The sequence below is a fragment of the Poecilia reticulata genome, linkage group LG23 (genome assembly GCF_000633615.1).
Source record: "Poecilia reticulata strain Guanapo linkage group LG23, Guppy_female_1.0+MT, whole genome shotgun sequence".
NCBI lineage: Eukaryota > Metazoa > Chordata > Actinopteri > Cyprinodontiformes > Poeciliidae > Poecilia > Poecilia reticulata.
In genome coordinates, this window is record NC_024353.1 from 8,346,718 (window position 1) to 8,372,208 (window position 25,491).

Sequence of the window (25,491 nt, forward strand, 5' to 3'; positions counted from 1 at the left end):
CTACAAAGGCACTTTCATAATTAGTTATCCCTAAATAAAGAGCCTTTCCAATTTTACACAATTCATTGCCAAGAGGCTTTGTTCCAACAAAGAAATAATCAAACAAAAACAAACATCCTCACGCTTGGTGTTAAGTTTGTCTGAAATGACAATAAATTGAGTTACTTTACTATCTGCATAGCACACTGTGAAATTAATTTATTCAAATGCAAAACAACAAGAGAAAAGCACTGTTCAAATCAATAAATAATAAGGTTTCTTCTAAGGGATTACATCAAAAATGTGTTGATCCTCCCCCTGTATTTCCCTGGTGCTATTTATTTTTCATCTGTCATCATTGCTGTCCCAGTTTCTTTACTCAGCATGCCCTTAATTACTTCTGGGGTTCAATAACGGAGCAGGAACAGTCTTTTCCCAAGTCATCAGTAAAAAAATAAATAAATACATTTTAGGATTCAGACTGTCAGTTAAATAAAATGACGCCCTTTTCTTTTGTTATGCACCAGTGAAGTTGCAGGAAAGCAGACAGCAGCAGCCTCGGCACACGAGAAGTGGCAAAAGTAAACTTCTTGTTCTGTTTTCATGGAAAACAGAAGACTTCCCGGAAAACTTCATGAATAACATGGGTCAGGGATGAATTAACCAGATGCAGTATGGAAAACCAGTTGGAGACTGCAAAAAAACTTTATATCCATGGAGACGAACTCGAGCTTCATTGGAATGATTCAGATCAAAACATCCCTGTGTCAGAAGGGCCTAGTCAAAGTTCAGGCCTAAATATGTCTGAAAATGTTGTTTTTTTTAGCTAATTAAAGCATAAAAGTTGGACTTAAATTAGCATTTTCTGACCGTCTTAAACATCCAAGTTTTCCAGTTTTACTGGAACTGCCCCAGTTTCCTTTCAGAAACTTCAGATGTGATTGTAAACAATATACGAACCCAATTTAATGGCTATTGTATCTATATCATTGGAAAATCCTGTTAGCATTTTAGCTTCATGGCTGCTCCAGGTGGTTTCTGGGGTTTTATAGGTCACTGAAGTTCATGCAGTTACCATCTCTACTAGAGATGTGCCGATCAGGTTTTTTCCTGCCGATTCCGATTCCGATCACCCATCGGTGATAAAAATCACCTATCACATAATTATAATTTTTTTTTTATTCATAAACACTACCACGTTATGTGGAAAAAGGAGCCATGAATTCACCTTAATTTAGACAAAAACTTGTTTTTAATAACTTTTCCCAAGAAGAAAACTAAACAAAACAGGCATTGTGCAAATTGTACTGTTATCAGTAATACTATCTTTAACAGACTGAAGACATATGAAGGCTCTGAAGAGGCTAAATAATGCAAAGAGTCTAAATAAAACCTCTCAACATTGCCAAAAAATTCAAGTATAAAACTTAACATTCAAAGGCAAATACAGGTCCAATAAACAATCCCGAGTTACTGAATGAAAACGTCTTGATAGCATGGCGGCTAGCTGATTACTGCTAGTTCTGAGTGACTGTTTCTGACTGAGCGGAGTAATTATGCAGAACAGGGAGGAGATCGATTATTTTTTCAGAGATTATCTGTCTCATGTTAKGACAGCRAAAGTTTTMATACGTATGTAAAATGTATTTTTTTAGGTTAGATGCTGCAGCTTTAAGCAGAGGTTCGGTGTGAGAGTCACTACCAGGTGGAGCAGAAGCAGCGGTTCAACAGCGAGAACAGAACCAGCGTCTTACATTGCAGCTCGAAGACTTAAATAATTTTGCTGGTTATTTGTTTAGCTTTCTGACCGTCATGCTAATCTGGGTGAGTGTTTGTAGCTGTGTACTGCTTTACCTGCTATCTGATCGCTATATATGTATTTTTTACTGCAGTAAGCCTCGATGTAGCCAAACTCCGTCAAGTATGGCATTGTTTTTATGCCATATTAGCTTCGTCGTGTTGATGCATTTTGACCTGCTTCACCCCACGTGCTTCAATTTTCCGCCACAACACGCAAACGTCCCCAATCACTCAGTGAGTTATAGTTTCACGTTGCTTAGGATTTGTTGCCGCGCGTTTGCACAGTGCAAAGGAAAGAGGAGACCTGCTCACAGGCAGGCTGCGAAATGAGATGCAGGTGATCAGTTTGTGTGATCGGCAACAAGATACCGTGATCGGCGATCACCGATCATACACTTTTTCACGGAAATCGGCCGATTATGATCGTTGGCCGATCGATCGGCACACCTCTAATCTCTACTCATGTATTCTTACAGTAAATGATTTATTTTCAGTCCCACTGGTTGATCCCGACATGCTTTGCTTTGTTTCTCAAGGAATCGGTGATGATGCAGTTCTGTGGGACCAAGTTGGACAAAAAAGATTTCTTTGGCAAGTCGGACCCTTTCCTGGTTTTCTACAGGAGCAACGAAGACAGCACGTGAGTTTTCCTCCAATCTGTCCATCCTGTTTTCACGTTCCCTCATTCACTTTCTTTTCCCCTTTTCATGTTGGGTTTTGAACCCCTCCCTGCAAAATAAATGTTTTTTATTGATTTTCCGTGTAAACGTGTGTGAATTACATGTGGAGATGTCAGCATGTGTGTGTTGGGGAAAAGCGCAGCACACACAGATTTTACAGGTGTGCATGTTGGACCCGCCTCTGTTGGCGCTTTCTGTTTTCCTGCAGTGTGGTACAAGTCAGATAAGACTTTATGCTCTGAGGGACTCATGAAATTACCTCTTTTTCTGCTTCCTGATGGTGTGTGTGAGGGGGGACAAAAATCTTTGAAACAGGAAAAATTGTTTAAAAAAATGTCATGGCAACTTGAATGTAATTTAAAGCTGTGAGAAGCTGTTGTTTTTATTATATTAGAACTTCCAACAAATATTGGTGTTACTTTGTGGCCTGCTGGAAACGTCTGGAAGTCGAATTAATTATTTGCTTGAGAGAAAGGAAAATATAGCAAGGAAACAGATATTTTTTTCTCTTAAAAATCTATCACATAACTTCATCTTGAATCTTTGTTTTTATACTTTGAACATTTGAATCCGGAAAAGTAGAGGTAATGTATTTTTAGAGCTATCACGTTTAAAACTAATTTCAGAAATTGCATAAAATTTTATTGGTTATTATCTATATTAACAATTTATTTACTCAAAATTGAAAGAAATAGCAAAATAGAAACAAAAAAAATTCTCAGGGACCAGAAATAGTGTAGCAGACCCAATAAATGGTCTTTCTGTGTGATATTTTACTTAGTTCAATAGTTTTCAGTTATCCTATAATACCACAGACAGGTTGACAAAATACTATTTGATTAACAAACCCAGGAAGACACATGCAGTATCCTGTTACTTAGAAGCAGAGGTGATGTCACACTGTGTGGGAGGGTGCATTTAAAACAGAAACAAAATAATTTGTAGCAGATGCTGTCAATTGGAATAGCTCTTATTTTAACTAAGGTTGCCAACTTTGCCAAATCTAGCATGTAAGATATGTCTTTCTGTTATCTTTTTATGGTTACTCTACATTAACAATTAGATCAGGTTTCTCGAACACCTTTTAAACAAAATGTCCCCTCGGCTGGTATGAATCGATATTCTGTAGTTCCTTTTTGTTTTTTGGCTGAAAAAATGAAAATGATCAAAACTGCAATAGCAGCAAAGACAAAAAGGATTCAAATGACCCAACAAAGTCGAACTCTTCACCAGCAACCTGAATGAACGTCCAACGTCCCTAAAAATAAAAACTAACTTTGATTCTTCTCCCGTCAGTTGCAACATCCACATTAAGAGCGTTAATAGCTGTGTTGCTATTACGAAACTGTCGATATGTCATCTGATAAGTGGTCAGGGTTGGTTATGGTGAAAATTATCCAATTTTGGTCCCAAAGGCTATTTATTGATTTATTGAAAATCCAAACTTCTCCATTCAGAATCCCTCGCTACCCTTCAGTTACTTGATTTCACTTTGGGTTTCTGGGTCACATTTACCACCTTCCACTTGTCGTCCTTTCTCTCTAGGTTTACCATCTGCCACAAGACCGAGGTGGTGAAGAACACGCTGAACCCCGTGTGGCAAGCCTTTAAGATCCCCGTGAGAGCTCTCTGCAACGGGGATTATGACAGGTAAACCTCCCTGGGGTTATGGCTACCAGACCGCTGCTTCTGCAAGCATCTTGAACAGCAATACATATTTTCAAAGTACTGCACACAAAACAAAAATCTTTAGAGGAATAAATAGCTTTAAGAACCCTTATTAATGAACAGCAGGTTCCTGCTAATGGCCTCTTCAGACTGGATTTTGGCTCTGTTTATAAAAACAACCCCCACGTAATAGTTGTATGAAAGCCTCTTTTTATGCTGTTATTAGGATTACATAGAAATGACAGGAGCCGTCATTATGTGACAGTGCTGATAATGCTCACCTGCCAGAGACGTGTGCCTCACAATGTTTCTGTTTCTCTGGAAAGATAATGTCAGTGGAAAGTAAATAACAGGGCTCCCCGCCACATGAAAAATGCATGTTCTGCATTGTGTTGAGGAGCAGCGGAGGAAAGTATTCGGGATCACCAGCAGAACGAGTGAATACTGCTAACAGTTTCACCACAGGGGCAGAAATAATGACTGCTGTCGCTCTCTATGTGAAACCAACTAGCATTCAGATTGATCCGTCAGACTTATTGGTGAGCAGTAATAATATTTTCTGGCAGTATTTATTTATTTTTTTAAGTCCTTTGGACCTTGTCTACACCACCATTTGCTGTGCAGACGCAGTGTTAAATGGTGTGATTAGCTGCTTTCTCTTAATGCAGAGCTCTTTTTTTCGAAAGGGGCAAACTGATGATGATGAAACTCATTTGACTCTAGGCAAGAGCTTTCCTGTCAGCTCTCGTAAACATCGTGCCGAGGTGACGACATTTAAGGGAGACTTTGCAGCAGTTTCATGGAGACCTAAAATTGCCACAAGTGAAAACGGGGAAATAAACTTTCTTCTATCTGATTCTAACCTCTTTTTTCCCCATGAGCCTTGTTTAGTCTGCCTTAATAAAGCTCCGGTTCGTTGGCCTAGAAAGCCTGATTTGTTTGGGGGAGGTGTGAAAGTGCAGTTGAACTCTGATGCAGACCAAAAAAGGGAACTCTGGTTCGCCTAAAAACATAGGTCTCTCTGTTCTGTTGAAGTGAATTCTGGTGCGGTTCGAATTTACATTTGGATGCGAGTGGACTGGACCGGAGACTGCTCCAAAAGCAGGAAGCAAACTATAGTGCAGGGTATTCTGGGTAAATACAATCAAAAGAAGCTTGAGAGTCTAATGCTAGTGGGAAAAATTGCTCAGGGTCTTTTACCAAAGACAAAAAATAAATCCGACAATCATTCAAATCTGCTGTTGTGCCATTTTTGTTTACATTTTAAGAAAATGCCTTCTTTGGAGGTTTTTGTGTCGTTTCCTTCAGTGGTTCTTGGTGCAGCGCCACCACAAGAAAGGGGAGGGAACAGGTTTTTCAATTAGTTTGAATTTCTTTGCCAGTGCAGTGTGAAAGCAAACGGCACCAGTTTAAAATGTAACAAATGTTGCTATTATGGGATTTATGTTAGCACATTTCTCATAATGGTGAAACAAAAGAAAAGAAATGCAAGGTTGTTGTTTTTTACATTTGTTTTTTTACATATAAAAAATCTAATTGTTTTTTCATGTATTTGTATTCACCCGCCTGTACCCTGATATCCTCACAGCTCGTAAGATCTGATCTGTTCAAAATAGTACAAACATAAATCAGGAATTGACCCTGTTGAGGATTGCAGACACGTACATCTGCTGGGAAACGGGTTTCCTCGGCTTTCTGTGAATCCGACTGTGGAAGTGCAGAGGATGGAGAAGCTGTCAGCGGCACTTATTGTTAAAGATATACTGAATGACAGGATTTGGAGTCTTAACTCGTAGGTACAGAGCGCAGCGTCTGTACCTGAGGGGTTACTATCAAAACTGTCACAGTCGAGGAAGAGCGGCGGTAAATGCAACTTATAGTAAATCTTTATCCTTGGAAATAAATTCATCTTGCATTGCTGTAGCATAATCTTTTGTTTTAAACCACCACTCCAATTGAACTTGTTTCCCTGCAGCTGATTTATTGACAAGCATGTTCTCTTGTCCTTCCCATTTTGAAGAGCGCCTCTGATTACTAATCAAAATTTCCCCAGCTGTGATTGATTTCAACAAGGAGAGTAAAAATGAGAGAATGGTTGAGTTGCGTTTAGTTACATTGCTTCCTCGGTTACATAACATCTCAGGGGAAGTTCAACTCTATCAAGTAAGAAAACAAATAAATGGATAGATTCTCTTGTGTCTATAGCAGCTTAGTAGTGAAAAGGGCACAAAGAAGCCAGCCACAGGGTTTATCTCTGCTGAGCTAACAGACAGCAGCATTGATCCACAGTTTGGTCCAATAAGCTTACTGCTGGAGCACAGTTGCTCCATGCCTTATCAGCGGGAGACTCAGCAAGCTGCATGTACGGCACACAAACGCTTCCACACATGGGTCTGCAGCCTGAGACGGGAGATAAGGGCGAGCTGAAGCTGGAAAACAAAGGAGGACTGTCTTTCTGCACATGCACTCAATCACAGCTTCATGTTGCATCATCAAAGCTCCGAACAACGAAATGTTTTCCTCTCGTTGTCGTCTTAAGGGGAAAAGGGGATGAAAACCGGGAACACCGTTCAACCAGTGTCGGCCTGGACCGTCGCCGCTCCCTGTTCCTGACTTTTTCTTTCCCTGTAAAGCGTATCCGGCTCTCCTCAGCAGCTAACGAGGACTTACATTTCCCGTCCTCGTTCTGCAAGGCGGAAAAGTTCAGCCCGGGTTCGGATTCTAATTAGATATCACTCAGATGCTTTAGAGAACGGGCTCCATGCGAGTTCAGAACACAGTCTGGAAAGTCCCCTGTCTAGTTACAGTCTTGTGCAGTGCAAACACAAGAGATCTGTCTCTGCTTTCTTCTGTCAAAATGACAAACTAAATTAACCGAGAGGCTCGTCAGTCTCTCCGGCTGAGTGCAGAGGGCTCTCTCTGGTTTAATTTGCTGCTTGTTCTTTTATTCTTCTGCCCCCACTCTCCTCCATGCCCTTCCCTACAAGCCATTCTTCTGTTAAAGATATTGGTAGATGAAGCGATAGCATCACATATCAAGCCCTTTCAGGTTGTTCTTTATTTTTGTTTTCCAATTTCCTCATAAGATATAATGACACAGAGAAACGGATTCATTTTGAGGTGACAAGAGAACATTATCAAAAATAAGTAAAGGGCAGGTAGATAACATTTTGAAGTAAAGATGAGCATCAGGAAGGCTCTGCCTCTCTAAAAAATTTAATAAATAATTTTTTGCTTTTAGTGATGTAAATCGACTCAATAAGGTAAAAACTTTGTTTTAAATTTGCTTCTCCCACCAGAACAATCAAGGTCGAGGTTTACGACTGGGACCGAGACGGCAGGTAATTACTCTGGAACAGTGTGAGGTTCTTATGTTCTTTGCTGACAAAATGGGATTTTTTATTTTTATTTTTTATTTTTTGCATAATTGTGGCGTTGAATTAAAACGACACTGCCATGTTTTGTCATTTAGATATTGCATTAAGGGTGAGGCAATATGCTGCACTACATTTCAAGTAGGAGCTTTAGAGACCATATCAAGAGTTTCATTGTCTTATCTGTATGCTGGAGGAAATCTGGCCCCTCTACTTATTCATATTATGACATCTTACAGTCATCTGCAAAGGTAATGATGCAATACTCTGAAATATGCAATCATGTAGATATTAAATGAAAGTGGGCTGCGAATAGAGCCCTGAGGAACACCAGATGTGATGCTGTGAAGCCTTTCTGGAGTCCTAACAGTCTCTCATTCTTCTTTATTTGTCCTTGCAGCCATGACTATATCGGAGAGTTCAGCACCAGCTACAGAGAGCTCTCTATAGGACAGAGCCAGTTCAATGTCTATGAGGTAAGTCTGAATGTGTGTCTGTGATGAGCGAGTATGCACATTTCTGCAAAGTTTTTTTTCTTTTTTTCCATTGTCATTTCCTTTGTTGTCAGTTTTGTGAAATTTTATCAAGTCTGCTGCAATTTTAATTGCATTCAACTTAATCTAAAGCATTCGTTACAGGAGAATATTTGAAAATGTGTAAATTATCACCTCAGATTAAAGAAGCAAAATGAAGAGTTTAAAAAAATGCCATCAGTTTTAGACAATGATTCAGATTTATATAATGAAAACAGAGAAAAATGCTGTATTTTGTCAAAGGGACACTATTATGAATTTTCCAGGCATATAGCGCCATCTTATGGCACAATCAAGAAACTTTCAGTTGTTATAAAAATACTGCAACTACTAAATATGACTTAAAAGAAATTTGACTTTGTATTTTAACACCTTGAAGTCGGGCCTCCGTCTCTTTAAAATCTGCTGCTCTTTCGGAAACTCCACCTTCAAGAAGTCATTGCAACATCGCTCTTCTATTAACTCTTTAATAACGCTTTTACTCACGTTTCACTGAGAAGTAGCTCATAATGAACTCAACTGATACGCAGTTCCACCAGGTGTTTGCTAATTGCTGCTGGCTAGTCTGAAGGAATCGAGTTGGGGATTTGCGGGGGACGGGAACTCTGAGGCGGAAGCTCAGAATCATGGAAACTGCAACTCTGAGGAGGAGCTCTGAGGAGGAGCTGCGCCTCGAAGGCGGAGCTATGTCTAACCAGGTGTTTTGCACAGCTGAGTGGTTGCCAAGGGAGATTACAGGATTTCTCAAACATGCATGAAAGAATCAAGACCACTCTTCAAATATGTTTTTGATGAGGGAATAACTCAAAAATAGCTCAAAAAAGTCAGTTTTACGTACTACTGGCCCTTTAATTATGAATGGCAGTCACACACACTGATGCTACTATAGTGGCTCTCTAGTTTCCATATGTTTATTGACACACAGAGAAAAACACAGAGGACATCTTGCTTGTACAGCTGCTGTTCGCTTTAAACTCTTTTATTGTCTTTTATATCTTATCTCGCAGTAACAAACACTTGTCTTCATCTGCTTGACCTTAGTACAACCTCACTGTATTACTTTTCTTCTGGGAATAAGCTTATAGTGCATCTGTTTCACTTTTACTCTCCATCTCCAAAGGCACACTCGCCTCATGGGTGCTCGCTCAAAGATAACCAAGGAGAAACACACACACAAAAAAATACCCCACATGTTTTGTCGGTTGTTTTTCCTCGAGGCCCTCTTCCTCTGTTTAACCTTGGCACAGTTTAATGGGACCAGGAAGCAATGCTCCAGTGTTTGGGATTCAAGAGGAGTCTCAGCCTTGCTTCTGTCTGGCCCCTTTCATTACCGAAGCTCTTGGATGTTTTACAAACTCCTGGCAGATTTATGAGAAGTGGCACCAATTGAGGGCAACAGCTGAAGATGGACTAAGAGCTTGAGCTTTATGTATCCAAGGAGAGCATCTAAGGTCTGTTTGTCTTATAAATTCACACTAATTCTGCACGTGTTGCACATAATGTTGCAGATTAAAGATGGGATTTTTCTACTTTGTGTCCTTCCGCCTCCATTTTGTTCTTTCGTCTCCTGCCTTCATTGGTCGTGTCTCACCTCCTAAAGAACATCTGCTGTTCTGCCTTTATTTGCCAACAAACTCAACACAAAGGAACAAACTAATACAGAAAGACCTAAATGACAAAAATAAACAAAGGCCAATAAAACTGGAATCACAAAGACCCGTGACTCCTGACCGATGATCTGGTTTGCGATACAAACCAAGGCCAGAGGACATGGATGTTTTTAATCCTAAATTATGGATTCTGTTGCCTTGATCCAGTTGAATGTTTTAAAAGAGCTACAGCAGCTACAGACTTTTCTGCATTAAAATAATATTTAATTAGGTAAATGAAAAGATGCAATTTATTTTTTTTATTTTTAAACACCCTTGTCTACTTTATGGTCTATACATAGAAAGTGTTTTAGATATATGAATGTTACTTTTGGCTTTTTACTTTTACTTACTCCGTCCTTCCCTTCTTTCTTTCCTTTTGTTTACGCCTCCTTGTGCCCTGCATTCCTTTCTTCATTCTTTCCTTTCTTGTCTCCTTTCTACCTCCTTTTTCTTATATTCCTTTTTTTTCTTTGTACTTCCTCTTTTATATCCTTCCTTTTTTTCTTCCTTGCTTTCTAATGTCCTTATTCCTCCCCTCTGTCCTTCCTCACTACCTTTCTTGATTCTTTCCTTGCCCTGCCTCCCTCCTTTCTTTCTGTCCTTCATTTTTTCCCTCGTTGCTTTCTTGTGTCCCTACTTCTCTACCCGTCCTTCCTTGGTTCTTTCTTCTCTTCATTTTTTCCCTCTTTTACATATGTCCTTCCTCTCTTTCCTTTTTTGTATTCATCCTGTATTTCCTTACTTACTTGTCATTCACCCTCCCTTGTGTCCTTCTTCTTCTCCTCCCTCACAGTCTTTGTTTTCTCTGCAGGTTCCATATTTAAAGCCTGCTCACAGTAGAAATATCCCTTTTTTATTTTACATATAAATTAAAATGATTTTGGATGACAATGTGTAGGAATTCCCACTTTGCTGCATGAGTGAAGTTTTAAACTAGTGCATCTTGTTCCCTTTTACAGGTGGTAAATGCCAAGAAAAAAGGAAAGAAGAAAAACTACAAAAACTCTGGAACGGTAAGCCAGAAACTCTGCTTCAGTTTTTTTGGGGGGGTTTTCTCAGTGCATTGAGCCAAGTTTAAAAGACCTGAAATGTGGTTTTATGCTTCACTTCCCACAGCCTCTTTCATCCCGTTAAATAGAACTGGACTTTTTTTTTAAATTAAATTGGAGAGAAACACCCACATATGTCCCATCGGGGATTGTTGACTGTTACGCTATTGTCTCCAGGTAACGCTGCTGTCCTTCCTTGTGGACGTCGAAGTCACCTTCCTGGACTACATCAAAGGAGGGTAAGCGCCCGCCTTGAACCTGCACCGCAAACGCGGAGGCTGCATTGTTAACGAGGGCTGGCGTGCCGAGCGCCGTCCCTGTCTTGATAATCAGCCCGTCATGACGGCGTGTCTGCAAAGTGCCAAAGATAATGATCCCTCTATGTGAGGGAGTCGGGCGGAAAAGTGTATATTTGCATGTGAGAGGGTGACAGCGAAAGGATGGTGGGGGAGAGAAAGAGAAAGAGAGAGAGACTGACAGATGGGCTGACCCCAAGTCGCACACAGATCAGTGTTTGTGTGTCTGCATCCTGGTGTGTAGCGGCTTCCATGCGTTCATCCTGGCTTCTCTGTGCATAGCGCTTGTGGACGTATGGTTCGCAGGAGCGTTGACCCGTGTGTAGCTAGGCATGGCGTAAATGCTCGCCTACACACTCTGCCTTCATTAGAGTCACAGAGGGGGAGACTGTCAAAGGAGAGAGTGTGTGTCTACAGCTTAAAAGGAAAATGCCACTGATGCATTTGTGTTTACAGGCTACCAAAAAAAGTTGGCTAGCTTGTAGCTTGTTTTTCATCTCTTCATAAAAGTTTTTTGAAACAGTTTTGTGGGTTTGAATTGTTTTGTGGCACAGATCCAAAGGAATAAAAACAACACGCTGCTTCTTTTTCATAGATTTTCTTGATGATCCTCAATTATTTTTTTTATTTTTTATTTTTTGAAGAACAGCGAGTCTGTGCTTCCTTAAAGTCTTAAATGTATGTAAAATTCAGTTATGAAAATTTCTTGGCCTTTAATACATTCATCACATGTTAATGTATTTAAGTTTCTGTCAGACAAAAATTTGAGTCGCACGCAGACATCTTTGTTGCGCTCTGTGACTCAAGGGGGCAGCTACAGGCAACTAACTGCTAATACACATTTGCTAGCCAGCTAGCTAGCAAAGTGCACATTTTTTTATATTTTTAGTAGATCTGTTGCGATACAGGTCTTAAATTTCCCTCTTAATGGTCCTACAAATGTCTTAAATTTGAGTTGTTGAAACCTGCAAGTGACAGGGTAAAAAAAAAAAGAAAGATTGCAAGGAGATACTGGTGTAATACTTAGATGCCACAGCTATCCATTTCAACTGAGGACATGTTTTCAGTTATAAAATGCAAGCCTGCGCTCCCACCGCGTGTCCTGACATACGTTCACACACTCACTGTCTGCTAAAGGAGACGTCCTCCATCATCACCGAGTGTGGATTTCTCAGCCACTTTGTGTTTTTTTTTGGGGGGGGGGTTCGTCTTTTTTGGCACTGCATTGTGAGTGTGTAAGCTGGGTGCTCCGACACCCTTGTGTGGGTAAATTAGGAGCCAAGTGCGGTTTCTCTGTTTACAACCTAAATGGACCGTAATGGTCCTGTCGCACTTACTCCAATTGCATAATGGGCTGATGGCGTGTTTGTTTCTGTGCACGGACACAAAGATGCACTCTCGCACATTAAAGTGTGAACACACACCCAGACATTCTTCCGTTTGAGCATTTTCCTTGTGTCTACCTTTCCAGATGGACTGCTGTCTCTTTTCCCTACCTGCTTCTGTCGTCGCTGGTTCTTTGTCGTCTGACTGACGGCTCCTTTTTGCAGTTTCAACCTAATCAGCGAATTGTTCAATTGAACCTAATTAGGAACTAGACCTGCTGGTTGGATTAGCATAAATGAATGATTTGAAAGCGCTCTCCGTAAATCCGGATTGACGGCGCTCCCATGCTTTTCCTTCCCTTTGATAGCGTTACCCATAAATTGTAACAAAGAAGCCCCGTTTTGTGCCGGAGTGATGATGAAGTGATGAATTGTTGCCGATATCTTTCATTTTTAACACCGTCTTTGAAGACCGCTCTGTCACTCAACGTGACGGATATTGTTTGGTTTGTGAATTGAGCATAGAAACCAGAATAGAGGCAGGAGGGAACTCTGCTGGCACTGTCATCTTTCTGAGAAGCTATCATTAGCGGGAGAAGCAGACAAAAAAAAATCAAAGAGGAAAAAATAGCAAACAAGGCAGCTCCTTGAAAAGACACCAGGCTTAATTGGAAACTTGAAACAGTCCATTATGTTCATCCCACAATGTAAAACACTAAAGTTAAGTATGGATTTATTAACACATAATTCTATAGTGGACAAACTTTAAATATGTAATCAGCAAGAAATGGAAGGAAGGAAGGAAATGAGAGATGTCGGACAGACAGACGTTAGGCTAGAAGATTGCAAAAAAGTATGAGGATGCTGGGAAAGAAAGGAAAAGAAATAACGCGAGGTAGGAAGTAGAGAAGAAAGAAAAGAAGGGCAGACACAAAACAAGAGGGAAGAAAGGGAAAATTCAATGAAGGAAAACCGCAGACAAGGAAGGAATAAATTGAAAAAGGGTAAAAGATACAAAAAGGATAAATGACATTAACAAAAGAAGAAAGGGCACTAGGAATTATACGACAAAGGAAATATAGAAGGTAGAAAAGCAAAAAAAAAAGTAGAAAACTAAAGGAAGGAAAGACCCAAAGTAGAAAGGAGGAAATGACACTAGGAAGGATTCAAGGAAATTAAAAAAGGAGGTAACTTTCAAACAATGGAAGAGAAAATTAAATTTAGTAATATTCAGGCCTTTTCTTTAATCTCAGTTCATTTGTCTGTCCTGTAAACATCTTTAAATTATATTATATACAAGAATAATAATAAGTTCTAAAACTTCTTAGCCTAACTGTTGAAAAACAACATGAAGATTACCGTGTTGCATATATCTACTGTATGAGAGATTAATCAAGAAATCACATGGTTTTGTGGCCAGTTGAGCCCTCAGAGGTCCGGCCTAGTTTACAGGAAACACCCATGGTGTAAAAGTGAAGGTGACAACGGAGGTTGATGTAGGGGAGTCAAAGTGATCGGGCGTTTGGCTTCTTCTGCCGCCATATGGACGCTGTCCAACAAGAAACATCTGCTTGCCTCTCATCAGGAGAGGTCACTTCCCTCAACATCTGATGCTGTTTTCAGGTCGCTCAGTGCATTCATGCATACGCACTTCACCCCGGCACGGAGGAGCAAGGAAACATCTTTTCTGAACATGATTCAAAGTTTTGGACTTTTTTTTTTTCTTTTTTTTTTAGGCAGGAATATTCTCATGTTAAAGCTTTCAGTGAACAAATGTCAGACTGTATTTTATGTTTATCTGTGTAAATGGTAAATGCATCTATCCTTTTTGTTTGACAAGTGTGTTTTACAGCTGCTATTTATTTGGACTTTGAATTCAGGTCAACTTTACGACAGAATATTTGGGCAGGGCTAGTGTTTTTATATTTTTCTAATCCGAGAATAAAGTCAGATTACAAGAATACAGTGGTAGTAGGTAATATGATAAAGTCACACGACAATAAAACCATAAAACTGTAGTATGAGGAGAATGAAGTAATCATTTTATGAGAAATTAAACAAAAACTTAAATGAGGAACTTTAGCGTCTTGTGAAGTTATATTTTTGTATTTTTTTTTACTGATGAGGCATTACTGCAAATTTGAACTCATCAGCTTCAAATTAATCCATTTCAGGGAAAGGTCACGTCAGATCTGCATGACTCAAGATGCTTTTTTCATTTCAGTTGAGTTTTTTTCTGGTAATTTTTATATATTCTGGTAAATTTGTGTCTTTATTCAGCTAATATTATGACTATATCCTCATAATATTCTCGGGCCCTGATGCTCCAAAACACAACTAAGAGAAGGGTTGATTGAAATAAAAGCCACTTTTTAAAAAATATTTCCTGCCATTTATAAAAGAAAGCGAGGAAAAATAATTCTTTTTAAGCCACATCGCCATGTCCTTCCTTAGAGTTTGTACTATTTTGCATATTCCATGCAGTATTTCCCTCCTGACCACTGCTAAGTTTATAGGAAGCACAAATGTTTTATTTATATTGGCTCTAGGCGAGGCGCTAATGTAAACTCAGAGTTCCAGAAAATGCAGTAACATTTTGGGAAGCAGGATAGTTTTTAATCTGAGCTGCTGCGCCGCAGTATTCAGCAGCAGGTCTGTTTTCCGGCGCTCCCCAAACCAAGCGTTGTTTCACAGCGTCCAGGATCTACTTCTTGTCCTGTATGGTTTACGTCCTCCCTGCTTCTCCTGGCAAAGTGTCGCTTTCCATCAGCATCAGTGAATCAGTGGTATGGAGTGACTGTGCGTTGCATCAGCTGCGTGTTACATGCCAGATAAACAAGTCACATATTAGCATTTGAAGCGCTTCTAAGTGACTTTTTAGTGTGAAGATTAAAAAGTATGAAGCAACTAGAAGTGTTTTTAGTATTCCAATGTCACTGATGGTGATGCATAAGGAATAAGAAAGCACGTGTTTTGCACGGTCAAAAGTGCAAAATCATTTTTCTGGACAAAAACTTAAAAAAAAAACCTTCAGACTATATGATGGACCAGATTTCAGGTGACTGTTTTTTTTTTTGTTTTTTTTTTTTAAATTAAAATCACAAAGCAGTAATTTGTTTATTTATTTTTACCTTTCCAATACAACCTCTTTAAATCCAATCGTGCAGGTGTATTACTTAGACGCCGGCTATTTCTAGAGACTAAATCTAAAGACAGGTGAAAATGTCAGCTAACAAATCTGTTTTTAATTTCAGTGGAAATAGTAAAGCCCACTTTAACAATGACTTTTCTTTCACGCATGATTTGACTGGGTTGCCTAGAAACACACACAAAAAAAAATCAATGTGGTTAATCATAGCTCTTAAAGGAAATTAGAATTTGCTAATATCAATGGAGTAAGGTCAGAGCTTTATAAAAGTCAGATCTAGATGGCTTTGAATCTCAGATTGACTCATCAGTAGACTTCAAATGACTCGTACTAACAAACTCAAATGTGTTTAATGCAGATCATGCAGGAATATGAATGATTATTCCACTCAGTTAAGTTTCCTTTGTGGTGGTTGTAACACATTCGTTCTTCGCTGGCGTTAAGTTCACCTCGTCCCGTTTTTTTTTCCCCCTCACAGTTTGAGTTGTTCTGTCAAGAATTTGTGCATCTGTGGCAGCCAGAGGTATGGCAGGAGAGGAACAGGAACATGAATAATTTAGACTGCTCAGATGGAGCTTGTGTCTGCCAACATGAGGACCTGTGATAGGTATTTTCCTAGAACCTACATAAAAGAACCACAGACAACGTATATGAATTTTATGACAAACTTTGCAAAGGAGAASACTCTATCAATTGCTCCTCCGAGCYGTTCATAGAGCGTTCTGAAAACCTTCAGTTTGTTTGTCTCTTTTATTAGCAGAAGAGAGAAAGGTGTGAACAGGAATGGAGGGGGTGAAACCCACATCCTAWATTCACAGTAGGATGTGAATTCAGACAGACAGAGGGGAGACACAGAAACTAAATTAACACATACTAGGTTTTACAGCTCAGGACTTTCCCAGGAAGATCTAAGTCACCATCTGTACAAACATGCTTGATTAAGGAAGATTTAATTTTGTCTCCCAAGTTTCAACAAGTTTGAACACTAAACCTCTAAATATAAACTAGTAACATAAACTTATAAATATAAGAATGATAAACATAATAACTCTAACAACCTGGACCAGAATCCACTTGCTGACCCCGTGTCCCTACAGCTGTCCCCGAGAAAAAACCGTTGTTATTTTCCGGTGATTGAGTAAAGTAGCTAAATAGTGTTTACATGACTGTGAAAAACGCTGTTTCCACCGTTACTGATTCCTTTGGTTTTATACTTATTTGATACACTTATATTAAAAGCTACATCAAGTGCTGCCGGACCAGTTGTTGAAGATTGACCGGTGATATGACGTATCTTTGCCCAGGGGCCCCAAGTCCAGTTCAAGCAAAACACAAGACTGACTTGGAGCAAAAAACAATGTGACGATGACAGTCACACCCTGTTGGGGTGATTATGTCTACTCCTTGTACACATTAGTTTGAACATGAGGGCAATTAACTCTGGGCTCAAAGAGATTTCTCTGCTTTTCATTGACATGTGAAGATAACAAGGGTGGTTTGACTCCAAAGATTAGTGTACAAGCGGCAGCGTTGAGAATTTGCCAAGACGGATTGCTTAACCACATGATGCTTCTAGAGGTCAACAATTTGTGGAGTGTTTTTGATTTCGAATGAGACGTCGGTCTCTCCCGACCGGTTCCGTCAATACCTGCCATGTCCTGACTAATAAACAATGTCTCCTTTTTGTTTTCAAAGGACCCAGATCAACTTCACGGTGGCCATTGATTTCACAGCGTCCAACGGTGAGGACACACTTGAACCGTGTACGCATTCACACTTGGATAGCTGAAGACAGAAAAAAAAACCCTGAGCACATAAGGGAAATTTATTCAAACATATGCAAATGGAGAAATCAAGTATTCCTTAATGGCCCCCCTCCATCACACCTGGCAGCTAAAGCTCAGCGCGCTAACAGGCTAAGACGGTGTTGATTACTGAGAGAGTTATGCATTTAGGGTTGAGCTCCAGCCATTCAGAACAGGGGGCAGCAATTAAACCAAGTTCTGTTAAATGTAGCAAATGCTTTCAAGCAGTGGACGGACCGATGAGTCTGAGCTGTTGGCGCACATAGTCCTGTGGGTCTGTCAGGAAATGTTTTTATGAGCAAGCAAGCCACTGACATAAGCCACAACTTGGGAGGTCAAAATAAACTTCGCATTAGTGCTGCATCTGTGAAGCAACCGCGTCTTTCAAGGCGTTTACTCATTAGCCTAATTTTGAACTTGCTCCCTGACGAAATTCCCAACTTTTTTCCTCAACACAGTAAAATATTTTCACAAAACAGATGGGTCGTATAATATCAGCTCACAATCTTTGAATTTCTGACGGTCCTGTACGCCTTTTGCGTTTCACAGGAAACCCAGCCCAGCCCACCTCTCTCCACTACATGAGCCCCTACCAGCTGAACGCCTATGCCATGGCCCTGAAGGCGGTCGGCGAGATCATTCAGGACTACGACAGCGACAAGATGTTTCCCGCACTGGGCTTTGGAGCCAAGCTGCCACCGGACGGACGGGTGTCCCATGAGTTTGCCCTGGTGAGTGGAAGACCAGGACATGATCTAAATTCTGCTGTCGGACTTTCTTTATGCGCATTAGCAAAACTTTTTAAACGTTAATATTTTATAAGAAAGTTATTAGGAAGCTTAAAGCAGGCTTGGATTAGTAATTTATGAGGCTTAATTTAACCCTTTTCTGAACAGAGGGAATTAGTCTCTTTGCTTGTTTCTTAAAGAGGCGGTACTATGTATTTTTTAGCCACATTGTGCCATTGTGTAGCACAATAAAGTAACTGTTACTGTTACCAGCAAACGTGCAGTTCCACCAGATGTTTGCTAATTGCTGCCGCTAGTCTGGAGGAGCTGAGTGGGGAAGAGGGACGCTCTGTGAGGCGGCTTTTGGTGATGGAATAACATCATAACATGATGTAAAGCTTAAAAAATTGATTTAACATAATCCTGCCTGTTTAAGGATTCGGTTATGTTTCATTGCTCCGTCTCCTTCACTTGCTCGTCCAAGATGTTGCAATAACTGACCTTTCCTCTTGTTTTCAGAACGGTAACCCTCAGAACCCGTACTGCGCGGGCATTGAGGGCGTAATGGAGGCCTACTACCAGAGTCTGAAGTCCGTCCAGCTCTACGGTCCCACCAACTTCTCCCCCGTCATCAACCACGTCGCCAGGTACCACACACACTCGCTTTTCGGGGTTGTAGTGTAATTAAAGCAACTTTTCTTTGCTCCTCCACTCGCATGTTTTCCACCACTGCTTATGTAATGGATTTTATTGGAGTATGTGCGAAAGACCGCGCGGGTGCACAGACTCCAAACACACTCTCCCGGCTTCTTTTTTTCCATAATGAGCTCTGTGGGGCGAGTGTTGCCAGGTAGCTAACAAGAAGTGTTTTTATTTAAGGAGTTGATTACATGTTTGTTTCTGTCTGCGCAGCGATGAGAGCATAAATCATGCTGCAGGGAAGGAGAGCTGGCGCGTCAGACAAAGTTCTCTGAAAAACACATTAAGAAACTTTTCATACAAGGATGTAATTAAAGCGGTGCACCCGAGTGATGTCTCATCAGGTTATTTCACAGATCTGAGGGATAATTTACTGAAATCTCACCGACATGACAAGACGAAAGTAGGGTTTGTGAGAAAAGACCTGAATATAGATGCATGACATCAGACCTGCTCCTGCTTTGTGATCACCCACTATTAAGGCCACTCAAATAAAGCGCTTTATTAGACTTAATAAGTACGCAGACGTGCAGAGCGAAGGAAGCTGCACATCAATCTGGGAACCATTACAAGGTTGTTTCCAAACAATTTGGAAACCATTGCGGATTCTCCATCTTCACAGGAGTGAACGTGCCAACAAGGTTCAGAAGAGATGTCTTCTGTTTTTCTGCTTTTTTGTGGTCAAACAAACATTTGCAATGAGAAATAGACCATCCAAACTAACATGGCCTCGTGTTAAAAAGTATTCACCCCTAAATCAACCACTTTGTGGACGACTTTTAATTTTGCAACATTAGTGCGTTGTTAGACAAAGATTGTACTGCCCCATTCCAGTCTGATTTAAATCCAAACTTTGACTAGGCCACTCCTCAGCTTTAATCTGGTTTTGAGCTGGCTTGTGTGCCTCTTGCTGCACGACCCAAGAGCTCTTCATCTTAAGAGCTCTAGGTTGTTGCACGAAGCTAAAAGCTAGTTATTTTTGCGCTTCTGTTCCCAGATACGCTGCTTCTGTGAAGGACGGTTCTCAGTACTTTGTGCTGCTCATCATCACCGACGGCGTTATCTCGGACATGGCCCAAACAAAGGAGTCGATTGTCAATGTGAGTAAACTGGACACTTCACTTCTCGACCGGTAAAGTCTGACACTCATTTCGAATCTAAAGCTCAGATTTCCAGCATAATTGCCCTCAATAATGATTCTGCTTCTTAAACTTAATGAACAATGCAGTAAAATGTAGTAAATATACTAAATATAAAAAAAAAAATTCAGAAGGCTTTGGACTTTATTATAAAATGGGGTTGATCGATGTGACATGAACTGTTTTTTTTTTTTTTTTACTAATTAGGTATAGATTGTGTTCAATGTCCATGAAGATTATTAGAAATCCTTGTAAAATTTTGTACAAACGCCTTTAAATAAATTTTTTTTATTGCAGTACCATCATCTCATCTTTAAAAAAAAATTGTAATTAAGTTCTTTTTTTAGTAGGAGAACATGATACATGAAGAAATAATTGGACTTTGCACAATAACATTGTCAAACCCAAGCAGAAACTTGGGTTTCATATTCAAAAGAGTAGTTCTGGTTAAAAACTTTAAAACCTCTACATGCTAGTGACGACATACCTAAACCAGATACATTAAGAAGAAGAAGAAATCATGTACGTTCAATATATCAGATTACTTTAGCATCTGATCAGCAATAACTTCCAGTCATATATTTAAAAGCATCAGTTGAATTCATTAGTAGTCGGCTATTAATTTTTTTTTTTTTCTTCATGTTTTTCTTTTAATTCCTCGGCTTCCATTGGAGCACATTTCATCAGATTCAGACTTTAATTAAACCAACATCTGCCGCCGCCGACTTGTTTTCTGGGTTATTTTCCCTTCGCTCCTGATTACATACACCACTCTCTGAATGACGGCTAAAAAACAAGTTGCTATTTTCTATTCAGCTTGTTTTGTGGATAATTATCAGCTTCTAACTTAACTGACAGAGAGACGTCAGAAAAAAATCACACATTATGGCGTTTATCAGTTATTTTTATCGTCCAGAAGCAAAAGTCGAACTGAAGAAGAAGAGAAGCTGTCAAGAGAAATGATCTTCCTTTCCCTGCTTTGCAACTACAGACGTTGTATAACAAGAGAGCCTTTACTCTTTTTTTTTTTTTTTATTAGTTGCATATTCCTCTAACGGGTGCTTTCCACCCCTCCCATCCTCTCCTTCACTGTCGACTCAAAGCGAGCTCCAGAGGAAAGAGTGTCACGTAGAATACAAACAAAGCGAAGGGGTTCCTGTGAAGCCAGCGACCCGAGCCTTTGAAAGAAACACGGGCTGTAAAACGTAGAGAAGACGACGTAACGACAGAGAGCAAAACGGTTGGAAAAGGAAAAGAAAAAGACAAAGAAAAAGACAAACTACAGGGAATAGAGGCCTAAAGGGGAACGTTTACTGAGGGGAAACACAAAAAAACCCCCGACATGTTTAGATAGGATCATCTGTCTCTCTCTTCTGCCTGAGGTCAAATCATTACTCAGATACACTGAACACTCACACACACACACACACACACACCATTGATATCCTCCCTATAATACACCCTTCAAAGCTCTACCCACAAACACGACGTAAACTCGTGTCATTTGCAGGCTGTCAGTGAGTTCAGCCGCTCTTGTAGATTTCCTTATCTGTAACGTGAGTGACTGCGATGTCTCAACCCACACGGCACTACAGGCGGAGGGAGACACACACCAAACACTCACACAAACCCCCGCTCAGGCCGAGCGCGCGGCGCCAAGCATCAGCGGAGCCTTTGTGTGTTTACTGGAAAATAAAATGCATCATACGGAACAATCTATCTAATTTAATCGTGTTTAAATTAAGTTCATTATTATTATTTATACAGTATGAACGTTTTCTTCAGAACATGGCTTGTTGCTTTTAGCCGCGAGGACGCCATGTCATTTTTTTTTTTTTGTCAATTCATATTTTATTTTCAATAATCAGCTGACCGTCAGGCATTGACGCTAATTGCTCAGAGAATATTAGCCATGTCAATCAGACAGAAGGTCATGCGGTCAGTTTTGTTTTCAGCTTTAAGCATGCTGAGGTGAGTAAGGCATCTGGTTATTGTAGCGTGAGATCAAATAGTGTTGCTTAGCTGATGATCAAACTGTTAGTCAGATGTGTTATAATGCGACTGCGGTTGTTTTATGGCTCCATCTTTAAACCAGTTGAACCAGTACTTTTAACTTTTTCTTTTAACAGTAGCTGGTCTTTTGATTTCTTTGTGTAATTGAAAAACACTTAAAAGATAAATATCCTGCTTAAACAAATGCAAAGTTTGGGAGACTGTTTCGATCTTCCATGGCTCTGCTTTTTTTCTCTCTCTTTGTTGTAGGCTGCATGTCTCCCAATGTCAATTATCATTGTGGGAGTCGGTCCAGCAGAATTTGATGGTAAGCCATCCCTAATACGACAAAAAAAACATTTTCAAGTTACACTCTTAAATTAGAATTCAGCCTCCAGAATTAACTTGCACACCTTATAATTTAGGTTGTGGTTTAAGACTTTGTCTTCTTTCTCAGCCATGGTGGAGTTGGATGGCGATGAAGTCAGAATCTCATCCAGGGGAAGATTTGCAGAGAGAGACATTGTTCAGGTAATCAGTGCCTTTTTTTCCACCTCAAATGTCATGACGGTTTCAAATCTAACTGTGTCTAAGGTTGCAGCACAGTTTTGTTCTGTGGTTGGAGTCATTCTGGATTCAAGTTGTCATTAAATTGAGGTCATGTTTGTAGAAATGTCACTAAATATTGGCTTCAGTATCCATTTTATCTTCGCTTCTTTGCTTCATTTTTCAGTGAAGTGCCTCTTCAGAAAATGTGATATTGTCCAAATCTATACTAAATCTTCAATATTTTTTTATGTATATAATTTGGTGATTATATATCCTTGATATTTTCTGGAGTGTGTGTAAGGTATGTATTTTTTCCTGCTTCCCTCCCTTACTTTACAACATAATCTGGCGCCCATGGGTGCACCAGACTCTCACTGGAAAACCTTGACACAGACGCACACAAAGAGCCACCTCTTGGCCCCTTCTCATTAAAGTAGATGAATAGAGACCTGCAGCTCAACTCCCTGTCCCTAATTTAATGTTTGAAAAGCCAAGAAAGCGTTTTGGCTTCTTTAGATTTCAACATTTATATTTTAAGTCCTCATTTCTTTAATCCCATTTACAACCTTTTTCTTTTTTTCATTCCTACCTATCCATATCCCCCTTTTTTTTTTGTGCTGCTGCGCTGGAAAACATCACTAGTAATGCCAGTCGGCTTCATGCTATATCCCGGCACCGATGCAAAGAAAAGACGTGCGGTCAGACTGAGCAGTTTGTTTGACTGTGACCTTTTTGTCGCCATCATCATACCGCGCTGCCTGGCACCCTCCCATACAGCCACACGGAGGCTCATTAGCCGGTTTTTTAATAAGCGGATACGCACACATTCACTGTCTTCGTACGGGGAACGAGAAGAAGAAAAAAACAAGTTTCTCCCTTGGAGTATTGCTCCAGCTCAGCCTGCAGATTCTCATTATGAGCAAGTTAATGACTCAAATGACATGGTGAGGCATGAGCAGCAATAGGATCTTGTTACTGCATATACTGCAGGTGGAAACATCCAATAAAATAAAGGAATATCTTTGATCTGTTTTTTTTGTTCTTGTTACTAATCATGTTTTAGACCATTAAGACAGTATATGTGCAGTCATTCTTCATAAAACCACAGTGAAAACTTCTTCGCCTTGTCATGAGGTGAAGTGACACTCCTGGTTAAATTATTGGATTTACACACACGTCCTCTTTGTATGGTGTGTAAAAATGTTTAAACATATATACAGCACCAGAATAAAGCAGACATCGAATTTTGAACCCGAGTCATCGGCTGGAACTGCAAAATGACTAGAATTAGACCCAAATATGATTGACTTTTATTCATTTTTATTGCTTATTTTTCTGTTTCACATTCGCAGCCTGCTGTCCACTAGAAAACTGTGCTCTGAAATTATATTTGCCAGTTCTTTAGCAGAGAAAAACGATATTACAAGGGCTTTGTATGCACTAAAGTAGCCAGAGATGCTAAGAAATTTGACCTCACGGTAACTCTGAGTTGCCATTTATGTCGCTGACGGTTTTTCCCGCATCTTTCCAGTAATTCTTTGTTTGTTTTTACCTTCCCAGTTTGTTCCATTCAGAGACTACATAGACAGAAGCGGGAACCACATTCTGAGCATGGCCCGGCTCGCCAAAGACGTCCTGGCCGAGATCCCGGACCAGTTCCTCTCCTACATGCGGACCCGGGGAATAAAGCCTTCGCCGGCTCCGCCTCCCTACACGCCCCCGGGGCAGCCCGTCCAAACCCAGATATAAGGAGCAAGCCGTAGAGTCAAAAGTCTTACAGTCAGGTGTTCTCTGAACTTAACGCGCAAAATACTTCCGTCTCCTTAAAGCCGCTCTCCATGCTTTGCCGTCATGGATGACGGGGGAGGGGTGTGTGTTTTTTCTCGCGGTCAGGAAGCTGCACGTCAGGCCGGGAAAGAGGTGCTTTAGAAGGAAAACGCAGCAAGAGTCTGTTTACTTCCACTATTGAGCATTCCTGTAATTGTCTGGATTTTGATAGGATGTTTATTGTTTTTCTTCTGTTGTGTACGTGTGGGTGCGAGCGCGAGTGAAACCTTGAAAAGCTTCGGAGAGAGCCGACAGATTCAAACTGTGCGGAGAAAAGAGAAGCAAAAACATGAAGGAGTTATTGATCTGGATTTTAGCTTGGAAAAAATGTGAAGAGAATGTTTCCAGACAAAGAAAGAAAAATGACTTAATTTTCTGTAAAAAAAGAAAAAAAGAAAAAAAAAAGGAAATGTGTATCTTCTCTTTTCTCTCTCAAACTCATTGTTTACAGTAACTGCTAGCAAGGATTTTTACTGTTGATACTTTTATATACATACAGTTTCACCATGAAGGTTGTAATACTTTCTCTTCTCCTGGCTTTACGTCAGGTAGCTGCAGTGCAGGTCCTGGTAGCCCTTCTGTACCGTACCGTGCTGTACTGTACTGGACTGTATTCTGGTGTTTGTATTAACCTTTTGCATGCGTGTAGCCTCAGTCAAGTGCATGCAGACAGTGACCCTGCACTACCTCTTTTCTCCATACATGTGTTTGTGGGAGGCAAATTCCTGTGTCTCACTTAATTTCTCTTCCTTTGTGCCTCTCACTCTTTTAGTAGCTGTGTTTCCATCCAACTTGTGCTTATTTGATATTATGATTTTTATTGCATTTCTCTAATTTTCAAAGTTCAAAGGAAGGTTCAAAAGGTTTGTTTTTATCCTGGAAAGTTTTGTGCATGACTTTTTAACCCATTCATCGCACACTTTTTGAATACAACTCAAAGATGTTTGAAATATAATCCCATCGCCAACCATTTGATTAAAAAGTCAAACGAATCAGTTGTGTTTTGTGCTAACAAAATGCTAACCTTCCATAATATTAGAAATTTACCACAACATCATAATGCTAGCTTTTCTATTTAATGTTAGCATTAAAATGCTTACGACGTATATTCATGCAGGTAAACGGATATAGCCAGATAGCCTCCAACATTAGCTGATTGTTTTGAGCTAGCCTACCGTCCGCAGCCAAACTGAACTGGACTGCTAGCATGTTGTTGATTCTTAAGTTGGTCGTATACATTAATATATA

General features: G+C 40.1%; 1 protein-coding gene across 1 annotated transcript in view; it reads left to right on the forward strand.

Moving 5' to 3' along the window:
• Window positions 1-25,485, forward strand: part of LOC103459532 (copine-8) — a 73,239-nt gene extending 47,754 nt beyond the window's left edge. The window contains exons 8-20 of the mRNA XM_008401168.2: window positions 2,316-2,419; window positions 4,005-4,109; window positions 7,427-7,468; window positions 7,902-7,977; window positions 10,646-10,699; window positions 10,913-10,974; window positions 17,200-17,246; window positions 17,859-18,040; window positions 18,557-18,684; window positions 19,734-19,836; window positions 22,138-22,195; window positions 22,325-22,398; window positions 23,977-25,485. Coding sequence (XP_008399390.1) covers window positions 2,316-2,419; window positions 4,005-4,109; window positions 7,427-7,468; window positions 7,902-7,977; window positions 10,646-10,699; window positions 10,913-10,974; window positions 17,200-17,246; window positions 17,859-18,040; window positions 18,557-18,684; window positions 19,734-19,836; window positions 22,138-22,195; window positions 22,325-22,398; window positions 23,977-24,165 — 1,224 coding nt within the window. The 3' untranslated portion in view covers window positions 24,166-25,485. The remainder of the gene's footprint in view (window positions 1-2,315; window positions 2,420-4,004; window positions 4,110-7,426; window positions 7,469-7,901; window positions 7,978-10,645; window positions 10,700-10,912; window positions 10,975-17,199; window positions 17,247-17,858; window positions 18,041-18,556; window positions 18,685-19,733; window positions 19,837-22,137; window positions 22,196-22,324; window positions 22,399-23,976) is intronic.
• Window positions 25,486-25,491: the final 6 nt, after the last annotated feature.